The following is a 13,439-nucleotide window of genomic DNA, read 5'->3' as shown; positions in this document are numbered from 1 at the left end:
CTAATCCACAATTTTCTTATATAAACTACAGAAACTTTAATGGCTATCTTGTAGATTCTGTCATAGTATTTACTGAGACAAAACATTTCATGTTATGTTGATGACAAACATGAATGCAGAAACAGCCTGTTTATTACATAATAACATCATCTCAAATATTAAAAACAACTGGAGAGCAATCTAACTAGGCTAATTTTTCATGCTTAGCTAAGGTTATAATTTTCCAGGACAGAGAGTCTGGGCAGTTTCCCTGAGATGATTTATAATCACATCTTCCTTGTACAAATCATAGTACTTGCACCCATGAGTATTTGTACAGAGGGGAGGCTTATGTCAGTCAGTGTTGCCCTTGACTGCCCAACAGACCTGCTAACTCAATCCTGATGAGATTCTGGCCAAGCAAATACTAAAGCTCAGGAAGCTTGAGAGTGGCTGCTATAATCTGGGTATAAATGAAGATATGCTCTCCACTAACCAAAAGAACTTAAGCTTCCTTACTTGAGATCTCAAGTACTTTTTTTCATGGAATGCTAAAAAGCGGCTGTCTTGGGAAACTGAGTCCACTGTAGAAATAAGGTCAGAATCCTAGGCTGCTCCTTACCTTCTGATAGCAGATACAGACAAAGCCACCTTTTAGTAACACTGTGGTTTTTGGTATTGATTATCCTTCAGTCTACAATAATATAGTCTTTCAAACAAAAACAAAAACAAAATTAGCAACTCACAGCATTAATAGAATAATTTTATTAACAAAAAGAACCCATGGGGTTCAAGCAAGAATACAAAATACAATCTTTAGTTTTTTTTCCTGTGGGTTAAACTGTTATATTTTTAATAAAAAATAAAAAAAAAGCTTTCATAGTTAACTTATCAAAAACATAACCCCTGCCTACTGAGTTTCTTATTGTGCAAAACAGAAACATATATACACAAATAGTTTTGCCAAGGGAAGGATTTTGTGTGCCAAAAGATGCACATTTTAAATTTTTGCATCAAAAACAAAATTCTAAGGCCACTTTTTTTTTAAAACTAAAGAACAAGAAGGGAATAAACAGACAAATAATAGCAGCTAAATTTTTATCTTCATTTGTAGGTTTTCTCTGTTCCAATGTAGTTTTCAGTATTCATATTTTGATTATGAAAAGGTATGCAGTTTGAACCTACAGCTGCTTAAGGTCAGGTAGACCAGTATCAAGTCACACTTCTGATTTATTTTCTTAATGCTACAAAATTGTTTCAATTTTTCAGGGGGACTTTGTGATTTCTCTAATCAAGGAGATAAAACAATCCTACTGAAGGATTCCGTTAAGTGGTTGCTTTTCTACATGGAGCCAAATAACTCAACTCTCTCTCTCTCTGTCCATACAGTTTCCCTTTGTTTTGGTTTTGTGGAGATGGACAATGTCTAGACATGGCATGTAAACTTCAGCTTAGAAGTCAATAAACAGCTGAAAATGATCTTTCTCAAGTAAAAATAAAGCTGTTTGGACAGCACTCAAATACACAAACCTGCTTAAAGACACACAAAACAAAACATTAAAAATAATCTCTAAAAACCAAAGCAAGGATTAAAGTTTTGTGACAAATATAGTACCACAATTACTCATATAACAGTTTTGCATTATGATTTTAAACAGTGACTTGTCATGAAACAAGTGTGTTTGATGGTTACATGATTACAGAGAAGAGAGGTATCTGAGAAGGGTGAAAAGCGCACATTTACCTAATGTTTGTAGAAAATCCCTGATCAAATGTCCGACTGATTTCTAAATACAAAATTTAACCATAGTAGAATTTTTCTATTTCTAAGCGAACATACTGATTTAAAGATAAGTTAATCATTTTATTGAATGAAGTACAGTATCATGCCTGGGAAGCACCAGGGTTTCTCGATCAAACCCTTAAGACTTGGCTGGTCCACAATCTCTATCATGGGAATCCCTATCTCCCTTCCAATGAGTGTCCAGAAATGTTCTCAGCTCACAGAACCAACAGACTGAAGGAAAAGCAGGTGAGTATGTGACCATGCACAGGAGGGGACAGGGGGACAGTGAAAACACTGCTCAAACATTTAGCAGCAACATAATCCTGTTGGTCTGAAAATCCTGAGATTAACTGACAATAAAATATTGCACCAAAACAATAAAGAAAATCACAGTTTAAATAGTTGCTGAAGAATTTGAAAACAATGTATAATGCAGTGACTATCATCAGTCGATTTAAGCCTTTTGATAGAAATCAAATGTATGTCTTTAAAAAAAAGATGTTTCTATCCTCTTTGATTCTGCATTTATTTTGAAATATCCTTAGGTATACATATGTTTATTTTCACTTAATGCTAACATGGTGGATTTTACCCTTGGTCTAGTTTCAGATTTAGTGATAGATAAGACTGCTATAGTAAGTAGCAGAAACTCTGAAGAAGGGTGATCAGGCCTAGAGTTTAAAAAACATCTGATAACCCCACTAGAGGTAGGTTAAGATTTTTTGTTTTTGTTTTTGACTGTGTAGTTATCAAGGCATCCTGAATATGTAAGCTTTTGATCCCCCTTTCTTTTTTTAATGTGCCCATAGGAAAGTAAGACAAGAGGAAAGTCAAATATATATCCTGTGGAAGTACTTAAGGGTGGTAAATAGTACAGTCTTCACCAAAGCATATTTTCATGTTAAAATTCTCCTTTCCCCTTTGAAGTGTAAAGCTTTCCAGAAGCCCTTTAGGCTTCCTGACATTCTACAGCCAACTTATAAAGTACACTGTAACCTACTATTGAAGGAGTGAAAACGGTCATTACTTCATTAGGACCTTTACGTGAGCATGGTCTCAAGAAAGGATGCTTCCAAGGACTTTAGTCCTTGATGTGCTAATATGGAAAGAAATCATGAAGACCCTGAAACCTGAGGGTCTCACTTTGTATTTAGAGTAGGCCACTTTGCCATTCACACACATTTCTATGTTGCTTGGCTCTTTGCAACTGTCTTTTCCCAATTAGTCCGAGTTGCCTTAAGTTCACGACACCTTTGTTCCGTTCCACGTTGACAAGCCTTCTTAAAGGCATGCTCTCACAGTTTCTTAAAGGCATGCTCCCACCAGTTTCAGGCTCCTTCCTCTCAGGTCAGCACAGGCACTCCTACACTTACTCTGCCACCACCAGGACTTCCACTACATTCTTCGACTTTTCACATCTTCATCCCATTTTTCAAAGGGAACAAATAAATTAGCGCAACCATCCTATTGGCCCACTGGAATGTTCTCATATTCTTACTTATGTTCTTAAGTTAGCCTTCTCTCTCCCACCCTCAGAAAGGCAGGTGAAAGAAGCAACATTCTAATTTGATGATGAACACAGTGATTCTGAAGTACATTCAGAGAATGAAGGAAACAGGCTGTGTGTCTTCTACATCACTAGGATGTGGATCAACCTTAGAAAAAAGGGGGAAAAAAAGAGCAAGATTATAGTTGTAACATTCTTTAAAATGGTTTTATTATCTACTTCTAATTATATGATGGCTATATGCCAAGTTGCCCAAAGCCTATCATTACTAAGTGCCAGCAGGCTGTTATGTTCTTGGTATTCCATGGCCACAGAACATCTGAAAAATCAATCCATGACACTGTATATGCATGCCATAGATCCATGGAAAATACTGGAAAATGTGCTAATGGATCAGTAATAATCTATGAGCACAGTAAAAACACATTTCTATGTATCCTTTTTTAATTATGAGTTAGCAACAGACACTTGCATGAAAGGAGGACTGCAAATGAATATTTGCAGACAGCATAATAAATGTCTAATTTTCTTTCACTTTGTTTACCTCTGAATAAAGTGGTGGGGGCTGAAACCGGAATTCTTGTATGCAGGCAAACATAGGATAGCACGCTTCTCCCTCACAGTCGGGGGGCTGAGGGTAAGGAGGAACATGTCTAGAGAATTCTTCCTCTGATACCACATCCGCATAATTTGGTGGTGCTAAAACAGTAGTGGAGTTAGAGCTAAGAAATTCAAGTAAAATTAATTTATCTCTCTGAACTCTAACAAAGACAAGGAATTTAGCAACACTGAAGATGAAAATAAAGCATTTCCCTCTCATCAGTCTGTTTGTGTGCCAACTGCAATGAAAAAAATTTGATTGTTTTGTTAAATCGTTACTAATATTAATTATATTCTACTCTTTTGAGATGGTTGTGCTATAGTTTAGGCAATTATCCCTGAAATGTGGCTACAAAAAATATATAACACTGTATTTTTATTTTGACTATTTTTTATTGTTTTACTATGACCAATGGATGTACAAGAGATGACCAAGAGATGTACACTTTATCCCTGAGTCTGCCATGAGCAGTTTTGTGTCCTAAACAAAAAAATTAAGATTTCAAGGTCTCTTCCAGGAATGATTTATGATTCTTGAGTAGTGAAAAGAATAAGGGTAACTGTAGTAGCAGTATTCATTAACATTTAAGCATTATTATCTCATACATCCTGTCTGTAGCTACTTTCTATGTAAAGCTTCTTTATGAGAGAACTTCAAAATACCTTACCTTCAGGCTGTTCTGGCAGGGTCAGTGTCAACCAGCTCATATCCATGCTGAACTGGCTAGCGCTGGGGTTTCTGCTGCCAAAACCATTATAGGGAATTGTACCAATAACTAAAGGCAGCTCAAGCATCAGTTTTTTAGCACCAGGAATGTGAATGTATACCTAATATTTCAAAATAGAGGAAAAAGGCACAAATCTAACTTAGGCTTAATAGGAGATGGCCTAATTACATTTTTTTTTTCAAGGCAATAAATGCCTTTATCACCAACCACCCCACCCCATTACAAATGTAAGTTGTCCTGACTAAATAAAATAAAGAGCAAACAAAATGAGAAATACACAAAATGCAGTGAGTACCCTCTGACAGGAATCTGGCCTCAGTGTACTTCACTTAAGTTTGCATAGTTTATAATAATAAATAAAGAATATAAGTACATGTTGTCAATGTGACAAGGGCCCCTTAAAGCATCTCAATCCCTTTTAAGTTTCTTTATTAACTTCCTGGGCAGAAGGATTGTGTTTTTTGTAAAAGCAAAGGCCAATCTTCATATATTTCACAATTGGTAGTAATGCTGACATAAAATGACATTTTCCTAAGTATTAAATAAGTAACAATATTCACAGACAGTGACATGGCTCCAGTTATTGCTCTGTCGCAAGTATTTTTAATTTTACAAAGAGCTCTGCTTACGGCTAAGGAATAGTCCACTCTGATAATGCAGCAATCCAGGATGGATGGAGTAACAGGTGGGATTTTGAGAGTTTTCCCGTTCCAAGTGTCAGTGCTCCCGGATGCAATGTGGTTTCCTCGCACATTGGCAACCATGTGACGGACGGTCTTGGTCTTCCCACTAGCCAAATACGTCTGGGTTTGGAAAATAGCCGCTTTGGGAACAATCAGACGAGAAGAACAATTCTCTATTTCTGCATAGATTGGAATAGCTTCTCCTAAAAAAGAGAACAAAAACAGAATGGATTGAAAGACTTCTCAAAAAGTACTCCTTGAAATCAAACTGGGCCACCACCAATTAAAGCTGAAATGTTCTAATATTAATGAACTGAGAAGCCCTGATAGATAAATTGCATTGTAAATATGTGTCACATAAGTGAAAATCCACTGCAGGTTAGGTTGATATTATTTTCTAATTATTGCATTATTTCCTTTTCTGTAGTAAAATGATATTAACAATCTTAAGATAGGTAAATTATCAGTATGCATATAAATTAAGGTAAAAATATAAGTATATAATTTCAGTACTAATGTTAAGTTTAACAGATGACAAACAAACACACTAGTGGTTATCATATTAAATTCCTCCCAACAGGAGAACAAAGCCTTTTAAGGAATTACTAAGGCTAAGGCACAAATAAACAATGGATAGAGTTTTACAACATTACACATCATGCCATAATATTCCATTCCACACTCATTTCCAACAAGCCATAACCTAGGATTAGAGGCTAAATTCACTACAGGAATTAAGCCCTTCACAAATGATAGTTAAAATTTGAATATTACTAACGTTTGCTAATTTTCTATGTTCTAGGCCTAAATATTTGTAAATCTCAAACCAGTAAGAAATCAGGATACTAAGAGTACTTTCATATTACAATAGTTCTCTTCTGAGAAACATGACTCTAGACATCCTTTTGCAACAATGATATTGGCACTTTCATACTCTTCTAGTTTTACTCTTTGTTAAAACTAAAGTAAAAGGACTGAAGTCAGAAATACCAAGTATTTCTAGAACTTATTCATTCATTTAAAAATGTTTGAACATCAATTTTTATATTAAAAATTATTCTTTGTGATTTAAAATATGATATACTTTGTATATTACAAAACACTACTTAAAATCACGTAAAATTAGCTAATAAAATGAATAAGTCAATCAGTTGAACTTCCCAACAGGCTGCTTACCATTACAGTATCCCTTTCTTTCAATTTTGGCACTCAGCGAGACTGGACCAGAAGTAAAAAACCAACAGCCAACCATTTTCTCTTGAGTTTTCAATACAGGGGTCTTGAAAATTTAAAATAAAATAACCTTAATTAAATCATTTTAGAGAACTCATAGAACTTAAAATTATCTTTCTTCATAGAATAGTTGTGAAGAAATATCAACCTTTCTTAGTCTCATGTGACATCTTAGATACTAAATCTTATTTCCCTCTTAAGAACACTAGGGTGAATTTTCAGATTCAAATTAGCATGACATCATCTTATTTTACTTTGAAGTTACTGTATTTCTGGGAAATGATATACTAGCCCTTTAAAGAAGCAAAGGCTGTACTATGATACAAAAATTAAACAGAAAGTTATATTCGTTTTGGTATTTACTATGTGAAATAAGCAGTCTTTTCCTCTGTCTCTCTTTTTTTCCCCCATTATTTCAAAATGATTACCCAGCAGAAATTTCAAACGGTCTTGGGGCTTTGTGAAACAGTAATAATGTGACAACATACATATATTAACAGATCTAAAAAGGTTATTAAACACATTATGCCCCATCATAGTATTTTATTCTATTTTTAAATACCAAGAAAAGTGACACAGGATTTTAAATGTTTAGTTTACAAGCTGCATACACACAAAGCTTTCTGTGAAACCCAAAGTTACTTGCAGTAGTTTTTTTTTTTTTTTTTTTTTTTAATGGAAAGAACACTAAGGGATAATGAGTGCCTCTTTTTAGCAAAAACAAAATCCCTTTAAGTAATTTGTCATGATGATCATAAAGGCTTTAGAATACTTAACTGCCCTATTCTAAGTTGTTTTTAAAAACTGCAAGACACTTGGCATCACCAAGCGTTTTAAAAAAGTTTAAAGTCATAGCGATAAGCCTGGTCAGTCAGATGCTGGTTCCTTTATGATTTTGGACACAAGAGACCATGCAAACATCCACACTTGTTATCATTTATCCAAAGGTAAAATTAAAGTAAATAGCACTTCTTTTTTGTGTGAAAATAGGAGTTAAACAACTTTTAATTGTTGGCTTTTCCCTTGTTTTTTAAAACACTGGCTAGAAAAATAATACTAAAATACATCTTTGTCACATCAATTCCATGATGGAAAGTTTAAATTATCTCAGTATTTTCTATGAAGTAAAAAATCATTCATTCATATTTAAATTAAGAACCATTAGGTCCTAGTAGCTATCATGAAAGTACAAGGTATAATTTTATATTATTTTGATAATATGGGTTTAGATAAAAGAATCTAGCTCATTAGCTCCCATCTTGCCTATTCTGTTGTTACTTATAGCCTGATCTTTCTTATCAGTCTACAGTATTTCTAGTGATTATTAGAAGTTCAATGCTTTAATGTGGCCAAATCTGTCATAAGGAGATGATAAGTGAAAGGATCTCGGCGGCAGCTGCATGCACTTACTTAATGTTAGAAAATGACATGCAAAATGGAAGGATACATAGCATAATGGCCTGAGCCTCAATAACAGGCTGAGCATGATTAATACTCTTCCATAATTACTGTTCCTCAACCTGCTATTATTGAAGAGTTTAGAATACCACAGTCCTGTGAATGTGGCCGCTCTGGTAAAAGTAACTACACTCTGTATATGCATTATTGTTATTAAGCCTTATTAATGCATTTCAAGCCTGTGTAACTTTTTGGCAAAAGAACCCTGAACAGCAGGGACATAATCAATAGTATTAACACACACAATTTGTAATTTGCCCAACCTAGAATCATATATTTATAGTGAATGCCTATGGGTGACAAGATTGTATTTTCTAAGCCATCAGAGAGTGACAGGACAGACTACTACTAAACTGTTGAAATACAGATACCACTATTGAAAGGAAGGAGGAAAGAGGGAATAGAGGAAGAGAGGAAGGAAGAAGAGGAAAAGGAAGAACTTACCAATAATGCTGGAGTGTTGACATCGACATGACTAACAACCTGGAGTTCTCGTTTTACACTCTGATCTGGTACCTTGGGTCGTTCCAAAACTGCCTTCACACAGTACTGAATGCTTCCATATTTCCCAGTAAATGAGGTCACCAAAGGTCTGAAACAAACCAAGGCATTAATTTATGAGTTTATTTTTCAGTTAACCAACCTGGGAAAAGTACTCTATAAAATGGTGGTTTAGGTTGAAAGAACAAGAGTAAGCAGGCCATCTATGGAGGGGCTGCAGAGGATGAACACACACTTTAGAGCCAGAAGATCCTGATAAGACTCAGACATGGGATGGACACACTGCTAAGAAAATTGCAAACTATCCTGCTTTACTTACTCAGATGGAAGTTGAAAGCGAAATGGAAATTCATGTTTTCCAGGCTGCAATAAAATGATGGCTTCACCTGTAGAAGAGATTATTTTAACAAGGTTAGTACTAGAAAAAGAGCTTCACAACCTAAATCACATTTCCTAAAGAAGGTTTTGCTGGCCATAAGACACAGTAGAGTTCAAAAGTTCATTAAAAAGACTCAGAGAATGAAATGTGTACCAGTTTTTAGCCAGTAAAAATGGCAGTTTAGGTTTAAAAAGTAAGAAGCAGGCCGTCTATGGAGGGACACACACACACACACACACCTTTTTATCTCAGAAAAGACCAATTACACAAGTAATTACCATGAAGTTCTAGAGCTCAGGGCACCAATATACATATGCAGTACACATACACACACACACATATCCTACTGTATTATGTTAACATGAGATACTAATATTAAATTGGACCTAAAATTAATTTAGCAAAAGATAGATTTATTTTTATATATAAAATTCACATTATATTCTTTGGGAAGAGGTGGAAATAGAAATAAAAAATCTTGACAATTATTAATAGTGGGTATAAAATAAAAAAGTCAAACCAACAAGACAAGCCACTAAGCAAGAGTCAGGTATTTACCCTTCAGCTCTAGTGAGATTAACAGGATTTCTTAGCAGTTAACTTGGATTTACCAAGCAAGGACATGACCCCCTCCCCTGCTCTGGATTGCCGGTTTCATTTTATTTCATGTACTGACTGTGAGAAAGCCAAAAATGCAGTGTGTGGGTGGACTGTATAAGACCAGAGACACTGCTGGAGTCTCTGATGAATGTACATAGACAATCTATTAAGAGTTCAGGTCCAAAGTGGACTTGATGGCATCCGTGCTGGTCAGGTGACTTTCCTGAGATATTGTAAACTTTCTCTCATTTCAAGCTCAGATTTAAGGCTGAATTTTTGAAGGACAGGAAATCAGGAGTGAAATGGAATTCTTAAAAAACTTAATTACTAGAGCTTCATGACTTTAAACAATTTACACATTTTAACTGTGTAATTTTAGGAATATATTACTGGCCTGCTAAGTCTTCTAAATCTACCTTCAGTGTTTAATGTGTAATGCATTAGGGAGAAAAAAAGTCACAAGCCCATTTGCATAGTTGTACTTCACAGGTGGGTGACTTGTAGGCAAAGTCAACAATAACCAGTCACAGGGACATGAGATCAGATTAAATGATAGTGATAGGGTGAGTCCCAGGGCTAAGGTGTTCTCACGAACAGCCCTACAGGTCTCAACAGTGTCACAGCAGAGCTGCACTACTGTAAGCAAGGGGAGCTTCTGCACAGTGCAGCTATCCAGTGAAAGGCTCAGGACCCAATTCTCCAGAGAGTACTGGACTATAAATTCTAATCATTAGATTGCAGAGCACGACAAAGTACTTACAAATGTTTAAAAATGTGGGTTTCATATGAGTTCAAAATTTATAGGGCTTATATGCCAGGCACTGTTGATAAAAAGATGAATAACTTCAATTCCTCAGACCAGCAGAAAAGGCACTTGTACACAACTAATTACGAGACAGTGCTAGAGCCTAGAACATCCACACAGGATTATGTAGGCACTGAAGACCTGATGGTGGAATGGAGATGAGTTGGGAAGGGGCTTAGATGAAAGGCATGTCATGAGGAAGCATGACAGGCATGTGGAGAACAGAGTTGGCTAGGATACCAACAGGGAGTGACAAAGAGATGAAGTTCTTCCTTCATAGAGGAAACATATCCACTATTCCCCTTAAAATAAGACTTTCAACTGTCTTAAAACATAATTAAAAACAACAACAAGAGGAAACTGATAAAAATGGGCTATAGTATTTGGAATAAAATCTTTATTTCATTCTCTTTGTTTTTAATGAAAACATTCACAACCATGTACATATTTCTGCTTCTGCTCTCATGGTTCATTACTTCTCTGCCTTACTGAGGACTACAGTGTCACAGGAATTTGTTTAATTTACTAATGGTCTCACAACCAAAGCTCAGAATTAAAGATTTTCATAAGCTGTGGGGTCTAGAAGACCATTAGAGGCAGAGTCTGGGGCTTAAGTTAAGAGGAGGGACTCATGTAAGGTCACACACTGCTATTGAGTGCCCAAGAACTGAAACCTACTGTATGGTTCTATCTTTCAGTATTTGTCAATCAACATATGAAGACAATCACAGTAGTTGGATTTGATTAGTAATTCCAAAGAAATATCTGGAGAGATTCCAGTGTTTGCATTTTCCAGAAATCGAAATTTCTAAAAATCTCTTTTGAAAGACATGTTTTGGAATTAAGTGACCCTGAGAACCTATGACTGTGTCAAGTTGCTTGTTTCTTTCCAGTTATGGATATTAGGGGTGCTCCCCCCACCCCCATCAACTAAAAGAGGCTGATTTAAAAAAATATGTAACTGTTGTTAATATTTGTTATGATACATCACTAAAAAGAGTTGAAGATTTGCAAATTGTTTAGGTTTAGAGACTCAATTCCATTAAAATAAAAAATAAAATTTGACTTATTTTTTTGAATTGAAAAACCATTTGCCAGGCCGGATTTTTACCAAAGCAATTTTCATTTCTAATTTTAGGTTCAATTACTTTTAATTTTCTATCTATTTACTCAGTAGTTATGGGTTCAGGAAGTTTAAGAATTTTGGACAAAACCCAATTTACTTCTCTCTTCCATGGCCTCTTCCCAGTCAGCCATCTTGAAAATCTGTGTTGGCTATAACCACTGGGAGAGGGCCTGCTGGTGATTCTGGAAACTACACTAAAGAAAGAGTGTGAGGGCAGGCAGGAACTGTCATCTACCAGGGCTCTCATTAACCTAAAAGAAAGCTTTGGTTCCAGATATCCTTTACCTATAAATTTGTGCTCACTCAGATTATCAAACACTTTGGAGGATTTAACTGTGGAGGGTCTATTCCATAGTAGGATTAAGACTAAACTGCATTGGATTTTGTGAAAGATATAGCAACATTTAAGAATATAATTATAATGCATTTTACTTGTCAAATTATCTTATTTGATAGCTAAAAGCTGATGAGGCAGAAAGGCAAGAGTTTAAAATAATTTCCTCTGAGGGAAAAAAAACAAAACACTAAAGACTCACTTTTAGTATTTTCATAATTAAGGGTATAAATTTTGGTACTTATGAATGCAACATCCATGTAGTAATCCCTGCATGGTGACTTCTAGAAAAGCCTACATTAATTGACTGGATTTCACAAAAGAGAACAGGAGGGGTAATCCAGAAATGCCCAGATGGCAGTCTCCAAAGGCCTTTTGGGAAAGGGGAGAGAAGCAGGAGGAACAGGACGTGAAGGAAACAAAAAAGCGGCAATATCTGATAAAGTCAGAACTCTTAATAAAAAAGTTGCCCCACTCCCCCAAAGATGGAAATCAAGTATGATGGTCAGGTCTAGAAACACTTCCTTTGAACCACCTCTCAAGAACTACTTCCCTCTTCCCAAGACTGAGTTTCTGCTAATTCATCATGAACCAAGGAGTGTCTAGGTCCACGATGGGAAGAAGTGGAGGCCCATGAAACACTAGGCATCAGAATGGAACGTTACAGACCCTGATTCCACCCTCCATGCCCACCGCCTTAAGGAACCTAGATCCCTGGATCCTGACAGTCTAATCACAGGTCCCCATGGCAATGACCCACTCCCTTCTGGGTTCTAGAAGATCCTGGGACACCCACCAGGTGTTCGACCACAGCCAGCCAAGAATGAGTCGCCACATAGGGCTATGCTGCAGGGCGCAAGGTCTGATCTCTGGGTTGCTGTGAGGTAGGGGCACAAGCATTGTTACCTGCCCCTCATCTGCGACCCCCACTGGGAAGTCCACCTCTTGAAGCCTGCGACAGGCCCACCTGCCAGGAGGGCACTCTGCCTGCGCGTGATCCTCCAGAGAATGTCCCCTTCCTGGCCCTTACCCTGGGACCCAGGGGCCTGGCGGGGAACCCAGGCAGTAGTGCTCACTCACCGGCCGGGGGCTCACGCAGGCTCAGGCGCACGTTCAGGTACTCCACCTCCGAGGCAGCTGGGGAAGCAGCGCCGCTGGCTGAGATGCGGGCGCTGGCACTCGGGCCCCAGGCGGCGGTGGCACGACCCTGGGCCTCCAGGCGTAGCGCGCTCAGGGCCACCGGTTCGGTCGCCTCCAGCAGCACGTGCCCGGCTACCGTCTCGCCGCTGGAGTAGCAGCCCTTGCGCTCATCTTCGAACACCAGACCCAGGCTTTTCACGCGGCCCTCGGAACCCAAGGCCGCGGTGGACCCCGCCTCTCCACCCATCCCGCCGGCGACGCGGCCCCGCCACTGAGGTCCGGGGAGGCCGGGAGCCGGGGTCCAGAGCAAAGAGGCGCCGCTGTCAAGGGCGCCTGCCACAAGCCAAGGGCCACCGCGGCCGCTGTGCGGTGCCGGGTGAAGCACCAGCCCACCGCGGGGCCTGTCTCTTTAACAAACCTAACTGGGACTGGAAAGGGGCCGAGACTGCCCACCCTCGGCGCGCGCCCATAGGCCAGCTGTGAGACCTGCTTCTTGCCAATTGGTTGTAAATGGCCACTGAATAATTTCATTGGCGCCCCCTCGCAAAGGCTAGCTCATGTAGGCAGTGCGTGATCAAGC

The 13,439-nt window shown here is 38.0% G+C and overlaps 1 protein-coding gene across 1 annotated transcript; it reads right to left on the bottom strand.

The window, feature by feature from the left end:
• Window positions 1-721: 721 nt before the first annotated feature.
• Window positions 722-13,276, bottom strand: Arrdc4 (arrestin domain containing 4). The gene is made up of 8 exons (XM_027956110.3): window positions 12,800-13,276; window positions 8,795-8,861; window positions 8,419-8,566; window positions 6,460-6,562; window positions 5,230-5,486; window positions 4,541-4,700; window positions 3,817-3,971; window positions 722-3,420 (listed from the first exon to the last, which is right to left on the bottom strand). The coding sequence occupies exons 1-8, from the start codon at window positions 13,104-13,106 to the stop codon at window positions 3,364-3,366; spliced, it is 1,254 nt and encodes a 417-aa protein (XP_027811911.1). The 5' UTR covers window positions 13,107-13,276; the 3' UTR covers window positions 722-3,363.
• Window positions 13,277-13,439: the final 163 nt, after the last annotated feature.

The sequence above is a fragment of the Marmota flaviventris genome, chromosome 2 (assembly GCF_047511675.1).
Source record: "Marmota flaviventris isolate mMarFla1 chromosome 2, mMarFla1.hap1, whole genome shotgun sequence".
NCBI classification, from domain to species: Eukaryota; Metazoa; Chordata; class Mammalia; order Rodentia; family Sciuridae; genus Marmota; species Marmota flaviventris.
This window is presented reverse-complemented; position numbering and strand designations above follow the sequence as displayed.

Bases quoted from the DNA above. Each gene is read 5' to 3' on its own strand.
- Arrdc4 (XM_027956110.3), bottom strand. From the start codon at position 13,106: ATGGGTGGAGAGGCGGGGTCCACCGCGGCCTTGGGTTCCGAGGGCCGC. The intron at 8,862-12,799 runs GTGAGTGAGCAC...TCTCTTCTACAG, and splicing joins CCTGCGTGAGCCCCCGGCCG to GTGAAGCCATCATTTTATTG. The intron at 3,421-3,816 runs GTAAACAAAGTG...CTTTTTTCTAAG, and splicing joins CCCCACCACTTTATTCAGAG to GTTGATCCACATCCTAGTGA.